General features: G+C 36.2%; 1 protein-coding gene across 4 annotated transcripts in view; it reads left to right on the top strand.

Moving 5' to 3' along the window:
• LOC139134905 (tumor protein p53-inducible protein 11-like) overlaps nucleotides 1-26,243 on the top strand; it is a 137,003-nt gene that overhangs the window by 65,168 nt on the left and 45,592 nt on the right. Inside the window, exon 1 of one of the 4 annotated variants that reach the window (XM_070702020.1) lies at nucleotides 2,385-2,689. The exons of 2 other annotated variants lie outside the window; for them this stretch is intronic. In XM_070702020.1, the coding sequence (XP_070558121.1) occupies nucleotides 2,655-2,689 (35 nt within the window). In that variant the 5' untranslated portion in view covers nucleotides 2,385-2,654. Of the gene's footprint in view, nucleotides 1-2,384; nucleotides 2,690-20,591; nucleotides 21,214-26,243 lie in introns of those variants that run through there. One more of the 4 variants, XM_070702012.1, reaches the window with a different exon arrangement.

The following is a 26,243-nucleotide window of genomic DNA, read 5'->3' as shown; positions in this document are numbered from 1 at the left end:
GAAACTTGCATTATGCCTCCAATTACTCAGACGAGCTGCTTTTGTATTACTGAACGGCTAGGAAAACGGCGTTGAGATATAGCTACCTGTATATTGAGTAATTACTAGTACTTTTTTCCTAACTCTACTTCATCAGTCGTAAAGGCTACTGTGTTTGTTGCAACATCTAACAGTCTGAATAAAACCACAAGACAAATAGCATGATGTCTAGAAACGAAGTGCCATGCTCATGCGTAATCAGCAGCTATCAGTTTCACTGGCGAAATGAAATTTACTCACAGAAATGATACAACAGAGAAATTAGGAGGTCGATCAGAAATGTATATCAATCAAAGTATGTGGAAAGGTTGTTCAGCTGTATTGCAAAGGTCATTCCTTCTCAGAAATAGCCCAACGTATTGGTGATTCAAAACAGCCACATGGGTCAGAGATATCTGAAAACGTATGGTGTGATACAGATACAATGAAGTTTTTGGGTGCACCAATAAAACTAATACTTCCTGATGGGACGTTAGCACACTATATATTAAATTTGTTTTCCAGATATCTTGCTTTTGTTGTTGTTTTCTACTGTAAAATGTTGCAGCAAAATCAACAACGTTACGTTTATGCGTGATTTGGTAAATGTAGGGAAAAAGTACGATACCTAATCTCGTAATTATTCAACGTAGGCCTGAATCTCATCGTCAAATTTTCCCTTGCCGCTTTTTAAGTTCTTGTCATGAACAACTGGAGATAGGTACCCTTATCCGAAGACATTTACACTGTAATGATCTCAATCTATTCCAAACCCCTTTCCAAAGTCCCAAAAACTACTCGCTCCTGCAAAAACACTTGTCTTTGGTGGTCAAACTTCATATCAGTCTATCCTCAACCCTATCTAAAGATTCCGAAAATATTACCATAGCCTTCGGCAACTTGTAATCCCCGGTAATTTTACAAAAGCACCGCAAACCAATCATAACCACACCAAGTTTGTACCAAGCTTGACAAATTATTAATTAACCAAGGCACCTGTGAAGTAATGTTTCAATTGATCCACGAATTAAGACCACAGTAGCAAGGATTGTCTTTCTTGGTTTGCATATGACCCTCGATAAGGAAGATGGATAGCTTAATTATTTCTAGAATATTCACATTGAGAGTTATACATGTGGAGATTAAATCTGAGTTATCTATTAACCTTGAATATATCCAATATAAAATCGTCCACTGGACAAAATGCTTGATATGCACTTAGCATATTTACATATATTGACATATAGGGAACACAATACTAATTGCATATGCAGCGTATATTTTTGTATATGGAACATTCCAATACGTTGATATGCATAGCGTATTTCTATGATGATCTTTGCACACTAAGTGTACACTGTAGTTTTGCATTTTATTAGCATACGTACTGTATACTTAATGTATTTGACACATGTACAGAATCAGTATATGTGTATATATTGTTGTATATCAAGCATTTTGCCCAGTGGTCGTGGCGGCGGCAGGTGTTCAAACTACCTAACTATCGAGACAGTTTTTATGTTCTTTCGACGTTCAATTATGTATTTCCTGCTTTTCAATAAAAAGGTCTATATGTGCCTTCTGGGATATCGTTATCCGTCATGGAAATAAAGAAGTAAACATTATTTGACGCGAAATATTGGATATTGTTTTTTACTCCTTTGGGCATACTAGGAAATCGTGTTTTGACCAGAACACTTTTCTTCAATTGTCCAGCTTCAGACCTTTTCCACGCTTTCTTTGTTAATTTGCACTTAACATTGTAGAATCACGAAAAGGCATTAATGGAATACGGACCAACCTCACATTGCTTTTCAAATTTTGACGTTTAATATGCATCAGAGTGATTGCAGTTTTCACACATGGATGCTTTCGTTTGTATCATTACTTTTCCCCTTGGCATATAAATTTGCTTGTCAGGATACGGTTTCAAAGTCAATTGAAATGGCATTAAATAAATTTTTGTGCATATTAGATTATTTTTTCTAGTTTTATGACTAAAACTTCATGCCATATACTCTGCGATCTCACTACTATGAAATAGAGTGATTGACGTCAGAGAGACATGGAAACTTATCATTCAATTGCTTTCTCTCTTGACAGTTCAGATAAATTGCACGCTTGTGATTTCATCTGGATTGTTTATTCAAAGAATGACCGAGGGCGTCGAAGTGTTCACTGATTGGTGGATTTAACGTTTCCATTTTCAATTTACTCTTAGAGCTCTTAATTAATGATTGCCATATCTTGCGATCAATCAGTGCGATTAGACCACTTGTGGACACTGCGAAGGGTTAAGAAACATCTTTCCTCTCTGTCGAATCCGCCACCGAACAGTCATTTGCATATCTGCACTTGCGCATTGAACGCAAGGCATCAAAACTCTGTGCCGTTGCAACAGGAGAAATTACAAGACGTCAAACGAGAGGCAGTCTCCGGATACTCGAACGCCGTCTATGTCGACAGTTCAAAACCCTCGAAAAATACACCTCTTCGTATCGGCGTTGGGAATTTTGAAGAGCCAGTTGGAATCGTCCTACATATTACTGACAGTGAGAAGCCGATGAATGTAGTAAATGGACGCCAACTGTGAAGTCACCGAAGGCTCGTACTCAGTTGTCGTTTAGCAGGGGAAAATGGCAACGAGAGAAGAAAGGCTCCTTCGACTCGTGTGAGTTGTACCATTCCGTAACACATACATACACATGGTTGTCTATAAATCTGTTTATAACTTTTTGCCTTGCCTGTATCTTATTACCTGTCATTTGTTCTGTCCTCATGTTTCTCCTTGGACAGTTAGCATAATGCAATTTACTTCAAGGATATTCACGATACATAGCAAAGTCGTAGATGTATCTTTCTTTACATTTCTCACTTTCTTCGTATTCTCTTGGCCACCAATCTATGTCACCAATACTTTGAATGTTCAAGCTGAGAACGTCCTGAGAAATATGATAATTTTGAAGAAAATTAAGCGGATAATTTAGGAGTAAAACATTATAGAAAATTGTGCCATGGCAAATTTTCGGTTTAATGCCAGCTAGTTGCCGCTGTTTAACGTTAGAATATCAGGTAAACTTCGAGAAGCAAAGCAAACGCCGAGAACTCTAAGTTTCCCTGATCAGGTAAGGTTGAGTATTTGCACAACAGATTACAGAAGACTGAACAAGTGAGCGATATTCTTGATGCGATATGAGTCGGTAGTACTGGGAACAGAATAGAGGATACTGAAGTCATAAAAATAATTTATTTAACCAGCATGATTATCTTGGAGATAATTGATTCGTTTGATGCAGAAGAAAATTAGTGCTAATGTCACATTGTATAATGATAATTTCTGGCACCGTAACGTTGTGTTTGTTTATATTGTGTTTAATCGCTCCTTTGAGCTGATTACATAGGTCGCGATGCAAGCCATATTAAACCGCGTCTATTCAGAAGACAGCTCTCGACCTCTGTCAGCAGGCTTGTTGGAGTGGTATTTTTAATATCTGCCTTGCAGAGACCCAGCTGGATATTCAGCGTTGAGACCCAATCCCGCGTAGCTCGGGTAATCTAGCATGTGTGTTTTGCAAAACGAAGGAGCGATTATCGCCAAGGGGCAGAATTGCACTGTGGTCGCTCAAATTAAACAGATAAATGCATATCGTAATGCCAGGATCCGATATCACGCCGATGACGTAGGTAATTACGTTGCACCTTGCCTTTCGCAACCGAACGCTAGAACGAGGTTAATGTGTTAGGAATATCTTCGAAGTTTTAGTTACCTATCGCAAAATGGCGTAGAGACAGAGACGTTTGCCCGACAACGCAAGGACTGTTGCGTTGTCAGAACATTCTTGAAATTCTAGCGACTCGAGAAATTGTCCTGACGTTTTCTCAAGATGTGTGTCGCTTTCAGGGGACTCTTTGCATGGAATCATTATTTCGAAGCCACCAACATACTTTTTAAACGGAAAATCCATTTGACTTATCGGATTACACAGATCTGTAGATTGGTGGACAAGAGGATTTCTGAGTAGGTACAAAGTAGTTGCATAGGGTTGGTAGAAAGTAACAGCGAGAGAAGTAAGAGGGAAAGAGACAGTTATATACATATATTAACCATCCGAAAGACTGAATGATTGGTTGGTAAGATTGTAAAATAACTACATTGAATACTCATGCCATGTCGTCAAATACAAGGACATGCGTAAAAATGGATGTATATTTCATAAATGCCTAAGCTTACATACATATATTTACATAAATACATACATTCGTACATAGATACATAAATACGTACGTACATTCATACATACATACATACATACATACATACATACATACATACATACATACATACATACATACATACATACATACATACATACATACATACATACATACATACATTCATTTATTATACACCTACTGCCGTAACGTATGGGAGTTTGACAGTCCAATAACTTTCCGTATTTTGTATAGTACGCGGAGTCCCGAATACGGGAGACGCGCGACGCGCCTGTTTGACCTTTGACGTAGCAATTTTATTTCAACAATCGCGCGCGTTTCACTCATATCGCGTGTGCCGCATCCCTCAAAATTTACCATAGTATTAGTTTATACGAACGATTAATGGAGGGAGGTGTATAATAATAGGGTTATACACAAAATACGGCCCTGTATGGACGAGGGCTCAGTGAGTGACGTATTGGACCAGCCGAAGGCGAGTCCAATACGTCACTCACTGAGCCCTCGTCCATACAGGGCCGTATTTTGTGAATAACCCTATAACATACATGCATGCATGCATGCATGCATACATACATACATACATACATACATACATACATACATACATACATACATACATACATACATACATACATACATACATACATACATACATACATACATACATACATACATACATACATACATACATACATACATACATACCTACCTACATACCCACCTAACTACCAACCCACCCACGCATCCACCCTCATATCAACGTACATACATATTAATAAATACCAACTTTGATAAATGCAGGCATTTTTATGTACATCTTTTGACGTAACCAAAGAAATTTACGAGTTATCTTTGTTATCCCCGATGTGTTTAAAAAATTGTTTTCTATGACGGCCGAAAATGTATGTCATATATTCATACGACATTATGATGCTGACGGGAATGGAAACCATTAAAATAACCACGGTACAAATAAAATATTGAAAGCGTGAGTTGATATGTCCATAAAAATATTGCAGAAGCTGCGTCACTCTTATATTTAACCTCTACGAACATGTACCCATATCTTAATCGTGTGGACGGAAAAGCCCGTATCTTTTCTGTTACAAAGGATACTTAGTATGAAAAGTTCTCCATTATTCAACTATTCCCACTTTTTAAATGGTCTTCCTCTTTTCTAATGAATTAAATATTTTGTAGTCCTGTCCTCCTATAATTGATTAAATACACCGTCAATATACCCTCTAAAGAGTAATTTTGTTAACTATGTGAAACAAACAACAGTATTAAATTTGCATTAACTGACGATCATGATAAAGGACCAAAGTCTCAATATATACATCATAAATACATAATGGCGCATTGGCGTAAACGTTGAAAGAACTATATCATGATTTATTTAGATTGATACGAGTATGTGATGTTTACCTAGATTGATACATATTTAGTGAATCGTAAAGAGGGTAAAATGTTTATATAGGAGTAATAAACCATTGTCTCTTGATGTTGACGGAAATATGAAGTCGCTATAACCAAACTAAAACATTAAAGGAAAATACTTAAACGTAGTTTTTGCATTCTCATTGCGAAGGGGCATGATTTTAAAGGGGCAATCTAATTTACTCTCTTAATATAGAATGGAAAAAAAACCGACCGATACAGGCAAGCAAGTTGCTGACGTCTTCGCGAAATACTCTGTAAAGGGGCTATCAATATGCAATTACCTTTGAGCCTCAGAGCAGAACCCATGATTATCATTTGAACATCGCATTGATTAAGGTCTAACTGGTTCGATGTGATCGCTATGGTCTATGCGGCCGACAACTTTCACCTTTGCAGCATGAAAGGCCTTTATGATTTTACCTCCTGTAATAAACGGCTAATTTAAGACATCCGCTAGCAAGATATCAAGGGAAAGTCAGTGAACTCTAGCCAGACAGAGGCTCTTGCTAAGTAAGAGCCTATTTACATAAGTTACACTTGAGGCATCAACACTGAACATGACTTCCAAATATTCTATCTAATCTATGCTGTGAACATTCAATATATAACGCAGACACATATATATATATATATATATATATATATATTATATATATATATATATATATATATATATATATATATATAATATATTAATATATATATACGCAGACACTAATATATATATATATATATAATATGTGTGTGTTTATTTATTATTATTTATTTATTTATTTATTTATTTATTTATGAATGACTTAGACTGACATTATGACATGTTAGCAAAATTTTTCAGTAAATAAGATATTTTTACCGAGGAAATATTATATATCATTCAAAATTGTGTGACTGCTGGTTGAGTGTCGGATAAGTTAAAGAAGACATACACAGTCTGATTCAAACGTGTCTGTTATTGTTGGAAAGCGCGATGCAATTACAGAATTCAATATCGCGCCTCACTTATCTTTGCGTCAATCACACATCCGGACAGTTCTACTGATTGGCTGACAAACAAGGGACACTAGATAAGTCGGTTTCACGTAAGAAGCTGTAGAAACATACAAAGGCTGCTCATGGAAAAAGTCTAAAGGTCGAAAGGCATGACATATCTCAATCGGAAAATTTTAATCAGCATGTAAATAGCTGTTTTTGTACACGTTTCATGTTTGTATGTTGAGATGAGTTTTCTCATACTCACTTTTTCATAAGTTTATTCTTTATTTCAACATTATCTGATACTGTACAATTATATATTAGACTAACAAAATTAATTTAGTTCTAATGAGTCGTAATATACAACATGGCAAACCAAAGCACTACAGTATACAAACATTAAACAATAGTGATTATCTAAATAAACAGCATATTAGCTCAAATATAGTACAAACATATAGAGCACGTGATAAATATAACGATATCTATATTAATCTTTAGAGATAAATGAATAATATCGTCTGTTTTTACGAGTGCTTGCCTGTCCGGAGGGTTATCCACGCCTTACCGATATGATTAGCTAACTTTGCATTCTGTCATCCTTTTGAATAACGCAAATATCTTATCCTAAGATTTAAATTAATGAAATAGTACGTCTAGAAGGTGTTAAGTAGTAAAGGGAAATGTGCAATATCTTTTACTGGTTAGGAGAGATTTAACCATGATCTTAGCCTAAAGGAAAAAACGGCATCCGAATTGGATATGCTGTGGTTTGTGTTCTCATCTCCTTGGAAGAAAATGATAACACAGAAATGCAAGGAAGAACGCGATTTGTTTCTGTTTTTACGTCACATGTTCATTGTCAACCGAACACACCGTCAACATGACCGGAAGGGACACGACTTGAATTTCAAGGCACTTGTGTTATAAACAAAGTGAAAATCTACCAAGTTACAATACGGAACATTCTGAAGTCAAAAGCTTGTGCGTTGCTTTGTGCACTCCAAACTGTAAATATTCAAAACTATCGTGAATAGAGTACAGTTACAACAATCTCCCCTACGTTTCGTGATTGCCAGATCCTAATCGGTGCATCCGAAATATTTTCACCAAAATATTACATGTTTGCGATGGAGCAGCGTGTGGGCTAAGTGGCAGCAAAGGTGGTGGTATACAAGATGTGACAAAATTTCAGGCATCGAAGACTTATTTGTAAAAAAAAGCAATTTTTTGTTTGCAATGATGTATAGCTCAAATGCTCATGCTCCTTAAAAACTTAATCATACAAATCATGAAGAGATTGATGCTGATGCAAAGTGCACATCACGTGTGCTCGCATCCCTCGAGTATCTTACACAAATACTAGATTGCGCGCCTCAATGGCTACTTTTTCTTCTCTCATATATTGACTTTCACCATCTTTTGCGAGTTAGTTCTGATTGTTGGTTTACTCGTGTTTTTGTGTCTTTTCACTATGCGATGTATTCCACTTCGTATTTTTTAATAACCGTTTGAAGCATTGAGAATCCGTCACAAATTTCTTCTTCCAGGTCAAGGGTTTTTCAGACCTGATTTTGCTTGTATGTGGTATTTTTGATGTAAAATTTCATAGAAACGAGGCTATTCGAGGGACTTTTATTGGCGATGTTCCTGGAGTGCTTAAAGGGACATAAGCTGTAACTTGTGGAAAGTTTTTCAGTATTCTGCTTCTGAATATCAACTACCGTGTCTGACTCTAATCCGTTTGTCATGCAGCAATTTCGAGTATTCTTTCTGTCAACACAGCTTGTATGTGAGTAGTGATCGTTGTTCATTGTTTACAAATGAAATCTAGTCCGGACTTGAATACAATTTTCAACAAAAACAATGGAGATTATACTCATATAGGTTGTGTTGATATGCTAAATACTTGGCATCAAAGTACAGTTTAGGGATTCAATGCAGAAAGTGTAGGGAAACCACAAAACAAAACTTCTGCAAAAAATAGCCGAAAGATACAGCTTATGGAGCTTTCAGTGTATCGCGTGACTAATGCTTGATCAGCCGATCATAGTCGGTGCCTTCAAGTTGCATGCTTTCTTGGTAGTTTGCGGCCGAATAAAGTATCGGGCCAATGTACTGGTTAACTGCTCGGTCCGAATATGATAATTTCCGGGACAAGTCTTAATTTTTTACTATTGAGCCTAATGCCAAATGCCATCATTGGGACGTATCCACTTGAGCAGGAGCAATCCAGTACACAACAAATAAAACAAAATGAAACATTATCTAGTCGACTTCCTCGTTTTGCCCTGTTGATGTATTTTTATTTTCTGATTGTCCAGATACTGTCATTTATGCCAAGGCACGCTTAACCTTCGCTGTAAACATAGAGAAATTTATTAGACTTCGATATACCGTAAACGAGTTAATACAACTAGGTTCTTTGGTCATTTAAAATAATACATCAATGTTTCAGATGTTACACTAGCGTTCGAAATTGCAGCTGACCTCTCAAGTTACCATGGTAACATGCCATTCGAACAGTAGAAACGGCTCATTTCCGCTTCACCGTGACGTTCTCTCGTTTGTGACCTCGAGTTGACGTTGCTATCGCATCAGTTATTACACACACGTAACGTCAGTATTGTTGCCTTTGGCATTTCGTTTGGATCCGTGGGAAGAAGCAGGTGATGCGCTTTGCCTGATATAATCTTGGCGTTTTCAAATCGGAAAAGCTTGAAAACCATTGGTCCAACATGAAGAAAAGAGAGTAGATGGCCATGACATTTACTGTAATTTCTACAAAACATATTTGAAAATGGGTGTTGAACTAGTGAGAGGTTGTAAATTACAGTGAATCGGAGATATCATGCAAACATTATCGATTAGGTTGTATGTGCTTTTGTCGTCTGATTATCGTCTACTGTTGAACACCGTTATTTACAACGCCTATGCCAGAAACACACTGATCTAAACGACACAGGGAATTTCTGTTTCAAAAAAATTATTTTTAAGCATTCAGTAAGAGAATAATGTCAGTTAATTATTGCGTGACAAAGAAGGACACATGAATTTCGTATGTTTTAGTAGATGGCTGATTGAAGGCTACCCTGTTCATTGACCGCAAACAGGCAACGTTTGTCCATGGTTACGAATACAACCTTGGCGCTAAAGAGACTCAGGCATCAAGAATTCATCGGAAGCATTGTCTCCTAGATATTTCGACGTCGTATCTATCGATTTATCATTCTAATATATATAGAGATATATATATAGAGATATATATAATATATATACATAATATATATATATATATATATATATATATATATATATATATATATATATATATATATATATATATATATATATATATATATATATATATATATATATATATATAACTCCCAATTAATGCTTTTATAAACAGTGATAAAGATTTGATACTTGTTTGCACCTATGTTTTACACTTTTTAAATAGACCTTAAGCAATGGTTCTTATCGTGTTCAGATGTAGGTTCTACAAATTACTTGTTTCACGTTGACGGCTTTTCGGGCAACTTGCAATTGATTAAGCCATTGGTACTCGATAGCTCTTGGCACTGATTCACACATTGATTACTTATTCTAGCATTGTCTTACTAGAAACTGGTTTTTTCACACGTACCGTTATCCCCCGTATCTGTTTTCTTACATCGTAGATGAACATTTGTGATTTACAGTGTGCATGTTGTTGCTTTAAGCCATTTCAGTTCTATGTGGGCGAATGGCTAGTATAAATATCACAGGCGATTGATAAATCATTTTTGACGATTTCATCTGTTACTTTCTACGTGATTTTTGCGCGGTTTATTCGGGTTAATCCTAATATGGTTGTTTATACTTCGGAGAAGTTGTTGCTTTTACAGTTATCTGTTTTACCCGAGTGCTTACTCCATGTCTCTATATAATAGGCATAGCAACGGATGGCTCTAGGGAAAAGTTCGCACACTTCTTTTAAAATGAAACGGCAGCTTTGAATCATTTGCATATGTTTCTAAAACATCAGATCTAAAAAATATAATATGTTAACATCGTTACATGAGAAGGTTACTAATTTCAAGCGTTTTCCCAAAAGCTTCATTCTCGATTAGTCTACAACTTTCAATGCTCTGTCTTACAGACAGGCTGCTATAAGAAATGCAGTTTTCTATATTATGTTTCGAGGGATGATTGGTTGGCTATGTTTGCCAAGTATATAAGTATATTAAGTTTTCCCTTACTGGTAAAAATGTTTCATACAGTTAGCTTTGCCACAATTTGACTTCAGCCCCGAAATATCTCACTATTTGTAGAACTTTGTAAGACGAGTCTAGGGAAGCTACAAAACAGGTATAGGAACACTCCTATAAGAATGTTTGATTACATCTGTCTCTTAATATTGTTAAACATGTTTGAAATGGTAGAAAATATGAATAAGGAACGAATTATCACTAATACAGAGCATGTTAATGTGTATTGAAATGTGAATTGTGGTTTGACACAGCAGTATGTTCATCTTTAATGCATTTGAATGAGACCAGAAATAAATAAAAGTTATCACTTAGCCATTTGTAGCGAAATAGATCAACACGTACATGGGGAGAATTGATACAACTATTTCACGTCACTACGTTTTTATATGAAATATAAATACAGCTTATAAAAATGAAGATTAAAATGATGCTGATGACTCTTTGAAAGTAACATACTGTAAATGCACCAAACATTCTTTGGTCTGTACATGTTATATTTGCAACACATTTGTGCAGTATATTCAGTAATAATGTATAAAAACTCATGCTCCGCTGGCAGGATTGTGTTCGCATGAAATTCGTACTTGTGTAGTTTTCAAAGTAGGTTGAATTTCCATATCCTCACAACTCCTCAGTGAATGAGATATCGTTTGCCGCTCGACTCTGCTAATGTAAAACTGATAGAATATGATATATTAGTAGTTGTTGGGAGAAAATTAAATGATAATTGTGCATTTCTCAGAGGCTGTATATTGTTATGGAAACGAACTTCAAGTGGAGCGTAAGTTGCAACAGTACTATATGATTAACACACAATGTTAGCAACGGAGGTTAAATTTATTTTATACGTTAGTGCAGCTTAAACATATGTACTAATTAATTACTCCTGCAATGCATGTGCAATATTTTGCTGTTTATATATATATATATATATATATATATATATATATATATATATATATATATATATATATATATATATATATATATATATATATATATATATATATATATGTAATATATATATAAATGAGCATAGTTGTCCTCATGGGATATAACAGCGCTTGATGCGGAAAGCAGAGCGTTATAAATAATAATACAAATGACTTCAATTATTACTTTGCTCTTGAAGTAGTGTGATATATATATATATATATATATATATATATATATATATATATATATATATATATATAATAGCATGGCATAAGATAGTATATGTCAATGCTTTTTAAGAATTAGCACTTTGCTTGGGGATCTGTTGTAGTTCTAAACAGTATGTTTCTACATTACAGCAGAATATCGTTTGGGCGGATCTAGCGCGTCTTACTACGAACTAATCCCTATGGATGTCCTTGCCAATCAACAGAATTTGCTAACTTCAGTACGTCAGTGATATAATGAAACTGAGGATGCGCTGTCAGTGCCTTCTTTCACTGCCACATTTCCATAACCTTAGTAACTCTTGCAAGATGACCCAGTGCGTGCATTGTGTAACAGGTACCAGTCAACATAGATGTCCAGGGGAGCATTCTCAGGCTTTACTATTCCCTTGTGTGTACCTCGAGTGATATAGACTTAAAGTGGTGCCCTTTCTCCCTGATTTTGACTTAATTGGAAGTTATGGTACTCACTTCAACTCCTTTTGGCTCGCTAATATCACTCACTTTTCTCAAGTAGAAAGCGTCGTAAAACAATCGCTGAAAAATGTCAGGGGTCGTGAAAGCTAAGAAAATGTTGATAAAGGAAATTATATCGAGTCAACATTGCCTCCCAGGTGGCTTTGTAACCGCTAGAGTGAATGTTTTTGTCGATACTTCCAATTAGAATTGTGGTTTTTCTGACCGCTAAGTATCGGGTGCTTTTAAAAAGACGTATCTTTGCCTGAAGCCGTTTCCCGATAAGCACGATATTATATCAGTGATTTCTTGACCTTTACGACTTTAACAACAAACTTTAAAGTAATTGCGAAAGGTTATTCACTAGCCTTTACGCATCAAACATTAAGCGTTGACATCTTTACAATGTTAAAAAAGAATATATATGACATTTACTAAAAATGCAATTTATTGAGGCGTTACAAGTGATCCAAAATGCGTACGCCTTTCCTTAGCATCATACATACATACATACATACATACATACATACATACATACATACATACATACATACATACATACATACATACATACATACATACATACATACATACATACATACATACATACATACATACATACATACATACATACATACATACATACATACATACATACATACATACATACATACATACATACATACATACATACATACATACATACATATTTTTTTCATTAATTTAATGGCGCATCGCTCAAATTATGTATTTTTTGTCTCAGGTGTATCGAAATTGAAACTTGCCTCAACTTACAATTCTCTCTTTGTTGTGGCATCGCGCATTCTTTGACCTTACTTAATATTCGAAGCAAGCTTGGCGCTCTCCACTGGAAACACATGGTATCGTATCTCGCTGCTTTGCAGAAACCCTTTCTCTGTCAGGCTGGCTTTGCGCTTTTTATGAAGCCTCGGTAGCTCTATGTAGTTGAAGATTGAAGGAAGGTTTATTATCCGATATGTATCACAAACTGCACTCTTAAATTCACCGACGGTGCAAAACAACAAGCATCAGCTTTTTATTTAATCCTATTATCGCATAAAACAAATTCCATACATGTCTAGCAAAAATATACCTTTGTAGTCCTTTATTCAACTGATATGCTTGCCATGTCGCGTTTTCCACAGCAGATTACTTATATTTTGGTAAAGAAGCAAAAATTTCAAGTATCTCAATTTTTGGTATTTTGAGGGCCTCAAAATGAAGATTTAAAAAAAATACCTTTTTTCTCGGTATAATATAGGGTCTGTAAATACCTTAATTCGCATGTAAAATGATTCACACGAAAACGGCATTGACATGACGTAACATATGTGCGTTCAGCACCTTTTCCCGATGTTACACAGTATAAACGGTATATAAAACCTATGACTCGCCGCCTTGCATGTCATATTGGCAGAGTATAGCAACAGCGTTGCAAGAGACTCAAAGCTAATATGTTTCCGTCCTCGCTTAATAATTCGAACATCTTCCACAAACTATTGATGTGCTGACATTGAAGTAAGGCGATTTCGCGAACGGAAAATCCTCCAAATTTGCTGAAATGGGTCTTCTCTCTTACGACTTTCAGCAAAACGTAGCGCGTTCTCTCATCAGCAACGGAAATGTAGTAGATGACAGGTATTAGTATCGTTCAGCCCACTTCTCATTAAGGAGTACCTACCGGTCGCAAGTCCTTAATAATAATATTTTAAGGACGATTCATTTAAATCGAAGTATTGCAGAATTAAGACGCCATTATGTTCTCAAAAGTTGAATTCGAATCCTCCCCGTATTAACACGTTGTCATGGTTACTATCGATGACAATGTCATTGCTCTGTGACACTTCCTAAAGCAATCAATAGAGTTTACTTCCGTACTATATCAGTTGTCATGGTAAATCTGCAAGGACGAATAAGCAACTCCAATTTGTGAGAGTGAAAAGGTAAAAATTATAATTTAAATTATTCATGCTACGACAGTATTTGGATATTTACTGATGATTTTAACACGTTTGACCCAAGTAGTTATATTCGTAATGTCTCGCCTTATAGATGAACTTGTTGACAGCCTGTGTGCCCTACAGATGAACCTGCGAACGAGTCTATGTAAAAATGCTTTCAAATTGACTAAGTGTATACATTCAAATAAACTGGATTGTGAAATTGACAGTGAGATTTGGCAAGTTCTGCTTGATGCTGATTTCAGGCATTTAGATGGCCTACAAACAAATCTTAGTCAAAATAATAACACTTATATTCTCTTGTGTTTTGGTAGCAGACGCGATTTTATATTCAGAGACGCAAGGGAGTTTTACACTTTTGGAAAGAACGAATTCAATACTGTTCTGTCTATTTTACAAATTCCACAATCTTTTGCAATCGATGTGTTTGCATTTTTTGGACAGGTAGGAAACCATATAACAAATTATCCCCAAGCGCTTTAACATCTCACAGCAAAATCAATCTATGGTGCATTGTAATCGAAATTGCAATCGGGTCTGTTTTCAACATTTTGTTTTGTTCATCAATACGCCGGACTTGTGTACACGCTATCTTTTACCGAGTAAGGATATCATCAGTCATCGTTCGCATCGTACAAAATTAGTCAGGAAATTAGGTCTTGCCATGTATGCATTACATATATCCATATATGATTTCGTATTTTAAATACACACAAACACACACATATATTAACACAAAAAAACACACTGACACAAGCACACACATTCACACATATATACTTAGATATTATGTATAAAATGTATGTATTATCACATATCTTTGTTTATAAAGTATACTTCAATGCGTAATCTACCAACCGATGTTAATTTGTAGAAATAGTGTGTCTTATGATGATCTGAGGCCGTATTTACAATCACAATCTGGTTGGTCGTCGCTATCCTCCTCCTTCTTTTTATTGATATTTATCCCCCTCATAAGTCCAAAAAATCTCTTACGAAAAATTGACGAGGTCATACGAGATCTCAGATGACAACGTTTTCAATGAGATTATTGTTGAAGCAAAGGAAATCACAAGCGAACTCTAGATTACTGACACACTAGCTAAGCTAAGCGACATGGATTTATTAGCTTGGAAGACCACAAAGGCAACTTTATGTACAATCCGACATGTAGGCTTATTAATCCGGCAAACAGTGAGATGGGCAAAGTGAGTAAAGAAATACTTGACACAATCAATAATGATGCAATTTGCATACAGGCGTAAATTAACCTAGAATTTGCTCAGCCGTCATTCACTGGTTCAAACTATTATCGACTTCTACCCGTCTACCTGAACACAAATCTATACAAATCACTTGATTTTGAGCAAAAATGCCCAATAATGTCGTATTAACTGGTTAATATCATAATGCACTCAAGAAAGACCCTTCTGTGAGACAACATGGTACCCTTGATTAAAAGGGATAATTAGGATTTATTCGATGTTGCAGTAAAAGCTACGACGACGCTGAAGTATGTGAATACGTGGGTTTGTACATCCTGAACACCATCACTAAGAAGTATGAAAGGTCAAATCGGCTTATACTGAGAGATGACGGGTTTGGTGTACTCAGAAATATTACAGGCAGCGAGGAAAAGAGGGTAAAGGAAGAAACTACTAGGGTATTTAATGACATTTGTCTGAAAATTACAATTGAAACAAACCGAAAAATAAACTTCTGGGACGTAACATTTAATCTGCATGGCGGCAAGTTCTGTCCATATTCGAAACCAAACGACAAAATAATATACGTCTATAGTAGTCTTAACACCCACTAACTACACTTAATCAAGTCCCTGATACAATAAGTAGACGCATCTTAACAACATTCAATAATATGGGCATCTTTTGATAAATACAAAGGCCACTACATACAACATCGAAATCAAGTGGTTACACCGACCAAATTCAAAATGCTAGGATCAGTCAATCAACGAAGGTGAACAATGACAGGAAACGTGACATCACTTGGTTCAACTCCTTTCAGTAAACACGCGGAAACTAACATCGACAAGAAGTTCCTTCGACTTGTTGATCAACATTTCCCAAGGGGCATAAACAGCACAAGATCTTCACTAGTAACACAAGGCCAAGGTCTCAACAGGAGGCAACAAGGAGGTCTACATCGGCCTCACTGATAACACCATCAAGACGCGCTTTGCTAATCACATGCACTCGTCCTGTAACAAAAGTATGAGAACAGTGCTGAACTATCAAAGTTTATTTGGTCTCTCAAGAACAAGGACCAGGAATTTGATGGATCATGGTCAATTAGTGGCAGAGTGTAGAGTCAATCAAACATGCGCAAGCGATGTACAAATTATCAATGCTGGTAAATCTACGCTGTTAATCAAACACCTGAGTTGGTTTCAAAATGTTGCCACCAAAACTAATATTAATTATCCAATTTCAACACCATCATGTACCAAATACACAATATGATGGTAAGTCCTAACCACAGAAATGAGAGTGAAAGTCTTAGGCCTGCATTGTTACTTTGTACTTGAAGTGATTTGTGTTATTATTATTATATATATAAATAAATAAATATATATATATATATATATATATATATATATATATATATATATACATATCAAAGTATAGAGATATGCTTATGTAAAATATAAAGTGCACGATGCTAAAAGTAGAGCGTTATAAATAATACGGTAACAACAAATTATAGCGTCTGTCTGAAGATTTCAGGATACATGAAACTTTAGTAAAAGATATTATTTCTTTGCACTTAAAGTTATTATGTTTTGTAATATATATATAAATATATTTATATATATAAATGTAAATGTCAAAGTATAGAGATGTGTTCGTGTAAACAGTAAAGTACACGATGCTAGAAGCAGAGCGTTATAAATAATAACAAATTATAGTATATTAAATATATATATATATATATATATATATATATATATATATATATATATATATATATATATTCAAACAACGAAACATGCACAATGTGAAAACTCGTCGACATATTTGAAGGGAAACTAAAACATGTGAAAGGTATCACTCTTTGCAGTTTTGAATTTACATTTATAAATTACTCCTTCGTTTATGTCAGCCTACCGTGATAGTTATCCAAAGCGTATATATATATATATATATATAATATATATATATATGTGTGTGTGTGTGTGTGTGTGTGTGTGAGTGTGTGTGTATGTGCAGACGTAAAACAATCTTATTTACTTTGCTGTTTAGTACGGGGGCGCTATACACATCAAGCGCCTATGTACATAGTTGTGGCATTGCTGTGTGCTTGGTTAAGTCGTTCGCCTAAACAAAAGAATACGTTTTGCAAACCTTTTCATTCCTTTGGCGCTGTTCAGATCATGTGATAAAAACAACAGAGCATTTCTTGGCTTTGGCGTCTACGCTTCTACAAACGAAAGTCAAATTGAAAACTATTGAGGACGATTTTTGTATTTTATGACAATCGTTGACATTTGAATTCAATAAACGTAAATATCGTAGACTTCCCTAAAAAAAAACGCGAATCTGTTCAATGTTTTGATAAAGTATTATTCAAACTCTCTCCGTATGTGATAAGCACAGTAGACTTATTAATCTGATGGAACAGCAACCATAACATCAACATGGGACTAGTAGCTATAAGTCGTGTGTACACGGTATATACAAATATTCTGCCTTGGTTAATCTCATTAAAAGAACCATTTGACCTGCCACGCTGTTATAAATGGCGAAAAAGACGACACGGTAGCAAGTGCCTCGAATTTTAGAAGTTCTCAGCTGTAATGGGGAAACAAAACAAAAAAAAACATAACAAAACAAATCGTTAAAGAGTCTCAGCTGCAAAGCCAGTTTCTAGTATGTTCTTTAAATTTATCTCACAAGGCTCCATATGAATATTGTTCGTTGCAGATGCAAAGCTATTTTATCTTATTTGTAAGTATACATTCAATAAGCAAAACTACTGCAACCTTCATATAAAATACATCATATCTATAAGATTCCTGAGGTGTAAATGCAAGTAGTCATACGGTCATAATTTGAGTGACAAGTACAAAACTATAAAGAGCATATCATTAATTTTGAAATACAAGAATGTTGTTTTGAAAACAATCTACTGGTAATAAACTACATACAAGAGTATATCATTGTATCATAATATTGAAATATGACAATGTAAAAATAGATCTTATGTTTGAAGATTGATGAGTATGCGCGAAAGGGAGTAGCTCATTAACAGCTTATTGGACCCAAGCTTCCAATAGGCACGTTTTTTTCTGAAAATTTAAGCACCATGTAATAATTTCAGAAGGGCAACATTTCGGTTTCGTTTGTACAATTCTATGAATTTCTTCTTGCACTCAAATAGTCAAGTTGAAATGTCCGGTGTTGAACCCGCTGGTACAGCATGTACCATATGTGTGTCTATGATGTCGACTGTAAGTTGTGAAAAATACAGAGAGTGAAGAGCTAAGAATCCTCTCACTTCTGTCTGACGATTGCGGGATGCATGAAACTTAAGTTACAGTAATTATTAATTTATACTTGAAGTAATTTGTGTTATTAGTTATAACCCTCTGCTTTAAGCATCCAGCACAGTAATTCCCCAAGGACATCTATCTTATATATATATATATATATATATATATATATATATATATATATATATATATATATATATATATATATATAAATGGAACACCACATTAGGGTATACCTTTGTATATGGATCATACCAATATGTTGCTATACAAGTGTATACGTTAAACATATCTTTTTGGAGCAAGTGTACACTGTACTTGTGCATTTCATTTGTATCTATACCTGTATACTTATATTTGAACGATGTACAGAATCGGTATATGTGTATATTGTCGTATATCAAGCATTTTGCCTACTGCATTGTGTTTTTTAATGATGTCAGAGAGTCTCCGTCAATCCGCACGACATCGCTAATGCCAACAATTGCGTTTCAGAGGTAGGAGCTGATTAGTATTTTCAATATTTTCAAAGACAGACTTTTGTCGCCGCCTCATCACTAGGAAAAACCCAACACTCTTTAAACATTTGAATCGCGAATAAAAAAAATAGGACCATACATGTACGGGTGATGAAAATTGACGCCATTTTATCAATATCTGCAGCTATAGGGATACCCAACACTTTAGAAACTGATACTTAAAGTTTGAATCCTCCACACAGTAGGCTGTCTCGATCTGCAGTATTCTGATTTCATGTTACCTCGTTTTAAATAGTTTATTTTGCACATAAAAGGATAAACAAATATGAAATTTCTGATAAAAATACAATCCTAAAAAGTTTAGGAAATTATAATCGTTATTGGAATGTTGTTGTAATGTACTAGGTTATCTTGCCAATGACGCCCTGACTATTAAGGCAATGCTCTTAGCGTATTTTCCCTTTTTGAGGAAGAAATATTTTAAGTAGAGACAGAGTTGTAGACTGTCATAGTAAGATTATGAGTGGCAGGCATGAACAGCTGGGGGCAACCGCAGGAAGACATGGACAGGATATACGCTGTGGAGTTATAGAGGCAAAGAAAGTTGTAACACGCCGTTGCGCTGAGATAAACAGTCAGACGAAGAACCGGGCAGAGGTTTAAACGTCTAAAGATACACAAGATCTGGGGATAGAAAAATACAATCCGAAATTATAACAAATAAAAAAGAGAACAGTAAATTTTGCCTGAAAACGTTCTGCAGGACGACCCCCGTCTAAACCAATTGCAAGTATAGCGGCGTGCCTTCGAAACATGACGTCAGGGCTTTTCCCGATGTGGCCTGTGAAATAAATTATCAAGGTTTAAAATGCAGATTGACAACATGATTTTAAAATCAAGATGAGCTGGCTTGACAGCTGTTCTGTTCAATGCTCTCACTTGTAAGGTGACGAAAAATCCCGCGATCAAGCAGGCCCCAGAACCATTGCAATCAGTGCGTCACCTTATGGGGACTACTTCGCGCTCGTTCAACGCATTTCACGCGACCTCTGCGTTCGTTTCTATGCGCGATCAAAAGGGTGTAATCAAGAGTTAATAGCGCAGCATGTCATTTTCGCTCGCAGACTCTTCAATGGCGTTCGAGATCCGATAAGAAATTGACGAGTTTTTCTTTCGCTGTCTGAGTAATGGCTCCATCCAACATACGTTCGTTGCTGTACACTCACAATGAAATTACAAGCGGCAGGTTTAATAGATTACAGGACCTACAAGATTAGTCGGGCTGTGCAGCCTCTGATAGGCTTATGTGACTATCAGTCCCATTTACTCTGGCAAAGCGTTGCCATGGTAATACGTTCTGTCTCGTGGTGATGCAAATGAAGGGGTCCATATTGTCGCGTGATTGGTCCTCCGTCTTTACAATTCCTTCTGGCTCGTCAATTTTACGTGAAATTGTAAAAATTCCACCAAGGGCACATCAACAGCCAGTTCCTGGGATTTCTGCCTTGATGTTGAGGCAGGTTTGTCAGGACACAATTCAGCCATAACATCTCTGTCTGGAAGCTACCACTATCGCTGGCTGCGTTTACTTTTGCCTTTCTCTGCCCTTTTACTCTGGAATTCCATCACACCCTTCTCAAGACACTGTAAAGAAATGAAGGCCAAGACGATGGAACCGTGGTGGAACCGACGGCCGTGAGTATATTTCATTCTAATTTCGCTTTAAGATTCACAAACGTCTAGCGGCCACCAGGATACATGCCATAACGCCGAACCCCGTGAAAGCTGGAGCTACATTCACAACAGAAAGCGTTGTTGCACATGATGAATTTTACCGTCGCAGCGAAATGGGCTTATTCAGACCTCGAAATCGCAACCGGTACGTAGTCTGTGTCGATGTGTACGTGATGGGATTTACCGACGTAGGCAAACCCACATATCGAGTTTGACGAGATGACGACGAAGATAGAATAAAAGTGGAAGAACAGCCGGCTTTAAACGGGCAAACATGACAGACTGACACCTTAGAAACATGGACCACTTGATTGATATGTTCTATCAAATGGCTCACTACGTACATACACAGATATAAAAATGTATACATAGTCTTGCATGTTGGTACGTAAAGAGAGAGCGAGCGAGCGAGCGAGCGAGAGAGAGAGAGAGAGAGAGAGAGAGAGAGAGAGAGAGAGAGAGAGAGAGAGAGAGAGAGAGAGAGAGAGAGTCTATTGCCCCTGGTAAAATCTGTGCTTTTACATTTGTAGTTATAATACAGACCCGTGATACACTATGGAAATTAATTTACACGCTATCTGAAGTTCTTTGTTAACGTTATGTACATTTACGAACCGAGTTTCCGATATATTATGAGGCGCGATGCGCTTTGTTCGTTATGTGAGCTTATAAAAGTTTACAATGTAAAAACCATGTGCCCCTGGATAGAGTGACTCATAACATTTTGAGAAAACCTGTCACCATCATTCCTCTACATAATTTGGAACGTGTAGAGTACAGTCTGAGGGGCGAGGGGGCAGTTTCAATATTACGACTGCATGCATCTGTAATGATAAACTGTGGTGTTCGTTACTAAATGAAGATAAATCTTTCACTGCTAAATATTTTTATGGCCTCCAACCTTCCGTGTCGAGTATTGAGGATGGCACAGACCTGATAAAAAACCTTCGTATCTTTTCTGAACAATCATTTCAAGGTGCTTTTTTCTCTACGCCGAAATAACACTGCGATAAGCCCAGCTTGAAGATGAGCATCGTTTTCTTAAAACGAAATGTCTTGTGACCAGCGGGTGAATTTACAGTATCAGAACACTTTTATACATATCCGACGCTGCTGCATTCATGGTTTGTGCAGTTGATAACAAAATAAGAAAAACACAACATGCTTTCGGCTTTTTTCGACCTCTAGATCTCAACAGCCTGCATTTCAACATATTTTGGGAGATTGTTTTAAAACATTTCCTCCCATTTAGAGTACACCCCGCAGGCTAAATTGAATGGTATTTGTGCTGGTATAAATTGTTAGTGTACTCTTATTATTAGGCAGTGATTTCTTCGCTTCCCAATTTCCTGAACAATTCTGTGCAGAAGGGGCTGTCGTGTGTATATATATATATATATATATATATATATATATATATATATATATATATATATATATATATATATATGGTGTTTATGACCGGTGTTTTATATATATATATATATATATATATATATATATTATAATATATATATATATATATATATATATTATATATATATATATATATCAGTCATACATAGAACTGCGCAGATAGAGAACAGTTAGTTCTCGCGGAACAGAAGTCTATGAAGCTGTAAATTACAAATAAAATACAGCGACGAAGGTTGTACTCTCATTGAATCGTCCATTAGTTCGACAAAGAACTGCACAACAACAAAACAGTATTGAGAAACTTAAACTCATCACAACTAAAAATATAAACAAGGTTGAAGGAAATAATGTAATCGCCGAATTACTTTAGACGCCGTTATGTTATTCATTTCGCGACACTTATCCTTTCCAAACGGTCGTCGATGGCTGTGTTTGTCAAGTGGAGATATAAGGACTCAGTGTGTTTGTGTAAATCACCACTGTCAAATTGTAATGTACACTGTGAATCCTAAACCATGACATTTTTATTTCCTGGATGCTATTTCAAGGTGTAATCTTCTGGTGCACGTGATTGTGTTCACATTGAGGACGGAAGCAAGCCTGCCTATACAAACATACATAGATACGTGTACGTGCATAGATACATAAATACTTAGATACATAGATACATACACTCATACATACATATATACATACATACATACATACATACATACATACATACATACATACATACATACATACATACATACATACATACATACATACATACATACATACATACATACATACATACTATTTATTCACATTTGCTATGTATACTGTTGTCAAATGTGTATGTCGCTATGCTCGTTATTATTGGCTTTCTAAGCAAAAAAGGAAACAGACAAAAAAGTAATGGAGAAAATCGAAGAGAAATTATTTTGTTGCCAAATTTCTCGATTTAAGCCACAAAATTCTCGGATAATCTTTCTAAGAAAAAGTGCCCTCAGTAATGTTATCCTGTGAAAGACTACCTCGCTACAAAAGACTATTGCGTACATGATAATTGTATACAAACATATATGCAAATTAGCATTTGATTATGTCTTCACAGAGTATTACAGTATGAGGGAATTATCTGCACTGTTGCTTTCTTGAATGACAATTTGTAATGTTGCGTGAAGTTAAGTATGTGCTTACACCAAGTGTTCGTTTTGGGTTCAAATATTTCTGAGCTTGAACTCAAAATCTGACGATCAGTTGGAGAGAGATGTCTGATGGCAATGTGGTAATTATTTTTTTTCCTGAATACTACCGTGGAATCTTTATTGGTCCTTTGTCCCAGTCTTGGTCACAACTCTCGTGCACGTATCAGAAACGCCTGTAATGAATAGAGAAGTACATGAGAGGTGATGCATAGGAGAATAAATACAAAGGAGAATACTGCAGTTATTACTGTACATCAAAAGAGCTGTACCGAAAGATATACATTATTCCCAAATGCATAAACTAGATATTATTTTTGGGTTTTGCAGTTTCCTTGCCAAATATGGAAAGGAGAAGGGTTCAGACCATGGCCCAACGAAATATCCGAAAAGTGACATCGACGCTGTACTGCAGTGAATTGCAGATGAGGAGCTGGACTCCCTCATTTTGCAGCGATTAGAATCAGAAGGCAATCAGAGGGGGGCATTTTCTCTAAATGCGCACGAAATACCTTTAATGCGTCTCTTCTAGTAGTTTTCATGGCGTCGATGTAGATACACACTGGTATAAATGACGTTGCCCCTCGGATCACTTATTTTGGTTTGATGGTATTACCGAGACATAGATTAAATCACAAAAAATCGTACATGCTATTACAGCAGCAGCATAATTCACTAACCATTCTTAATTTTTGGGTCAGACTTATTGCAAGGTTGAAATGGCCTTAGCTTAATTAATATCTTGGTAATAACATCGCAATAGCATTGTAAATACATGTGTACATTATTGCAAGTAGATTTCTCACTACTGAACCGTAACGGCCCGCTAGCCTACAATATGGTAATTCGCGCATACAGTGATGAATTTAAGAACATCTTCTTCATGCCAGGTATATAACGTGCAGCTTGTAAACTTCAATTTGATGCCTGTATCATAGAGGTGTCTATTAACGACATCCGCGGTACCTTTACCAGATGTCTCATTAAAAGCAAGACACATCATGCCTAACTGCAGCAGATAGTAAGTTGAGGTGCAAAATATCCTGTCCAGAGGACAGATAACGAGTTCCGTTCCAATGGAATCGGGAATAGGGTAATAGTTTTGTACATATCGGAATCATTGTCACGTACATTGACGATGTCTGCAAGACAACTGTAAATTTCACGTGAGATAAAAAAGCAAAGAGTGGAAATAACAATAATGTCGTAGGGAACTCCTATATAATGAAGACTAAAGGACCTGACGTCTCTTTAATGAGACCTCAGGAATGATATATGGAAATTGATAAATGTTCTAGAAGAAATGCACAGCTTGAATGGAATGATTGAATTACTCCGAGAAGAAAGTTTGAGAAGTAAGGAGAGCTGCTGTTGAAGGGAAGAAGCGCAGACATTATGCTTCAATTATACGATAAGTATTGGTGAAAACTCTGATGAAGGGATTCTGGACATGACTGTTCTTTGTTTGTTCAAAAGCAATAAAATAGTGACAGCTGGTATATACGGGCGATGATCAGGTGGCTTACGCTGTAGTTTCTGCAATATTGTCCAAGCGAGCAGCTGGATAACACTCATTTCCTTCCTTCAATATTGTGTTGCATTATTACGCATTGATGAAAAATCTGCTGCTGCCGAAGGGTATAAAAAATTGTGCAAAGATATGAAAAGAAACTGGCAGACATCTTATATGGAAGACTGTTGTTGTGGTCCTCTTCAGTCTTAGAAGCAGAAGACATTGATATGTATCATTTTGTCTCACAAAGCACTGTAATCGCAGCGTTTTGCAACTTAGCGACAGTGTGGCCTCTCGGACGGTTTTATGATAACAACTTTTTTCAATAATGCACTTCTCTCTCCCCTTGTAATCGGAATAGTGCATTTCGAAAAATTGGAAACACTGATTGCACACTTCAGTTGTATCGCCTATATAAAAGCGATTGGCAACGACGTCGTATTGTATGGAAGTCTATCGATCACCGAATCTTGTATAAAAGCAAACGATGGAGTAACATCGATCAATGTTTCGGATTCTGCCCCGCCAGGAAAATGAGAAAAATTGATTTTAGACAGTGTGCGATAACAAAATACTCATTCCGGTATGGAGATTGACTCTCAGGCTGCACTAATAGCGCCACTGTAATAGCAAAGAATATCAAGATTGTAGGATTTTTTCTGAAAATTTGTTGCTGAGGCTAAGAGTACACGGCAAGCAACTTTGAGCGATGTAGAAAAACGTGATCAGTATACTAATACAATACTCACAAAAGACAGCCGTCTGCGTCGACATCGATACACCCTATGGACCCAAGACATTTCTATTAAAACATGTTCTGTGCGTTTGTCTACTGACATGATGGGTCCCAGTAGCCGTTGCATTGCATTCGAAAC

Source organism: Ptychodera flava, chromosome 1 (genome assembly GCF_041260155.1).
Source record: "Ptychodera flava strain L36383 chromosome 1, AS_Pfla_20210202, whole genome shotgun sequence".
NCBI lineage: Eukaryota > Metazoa > Hemichordata > Enteropneusta > Ptychoderidae > Ptychodera > Ptychodera flava.
The sequence above is the reverse complement of the archived record's forward strand: the minus strand, read 5'-3'. Positions and strand labels throughout refer to the sequence as shown.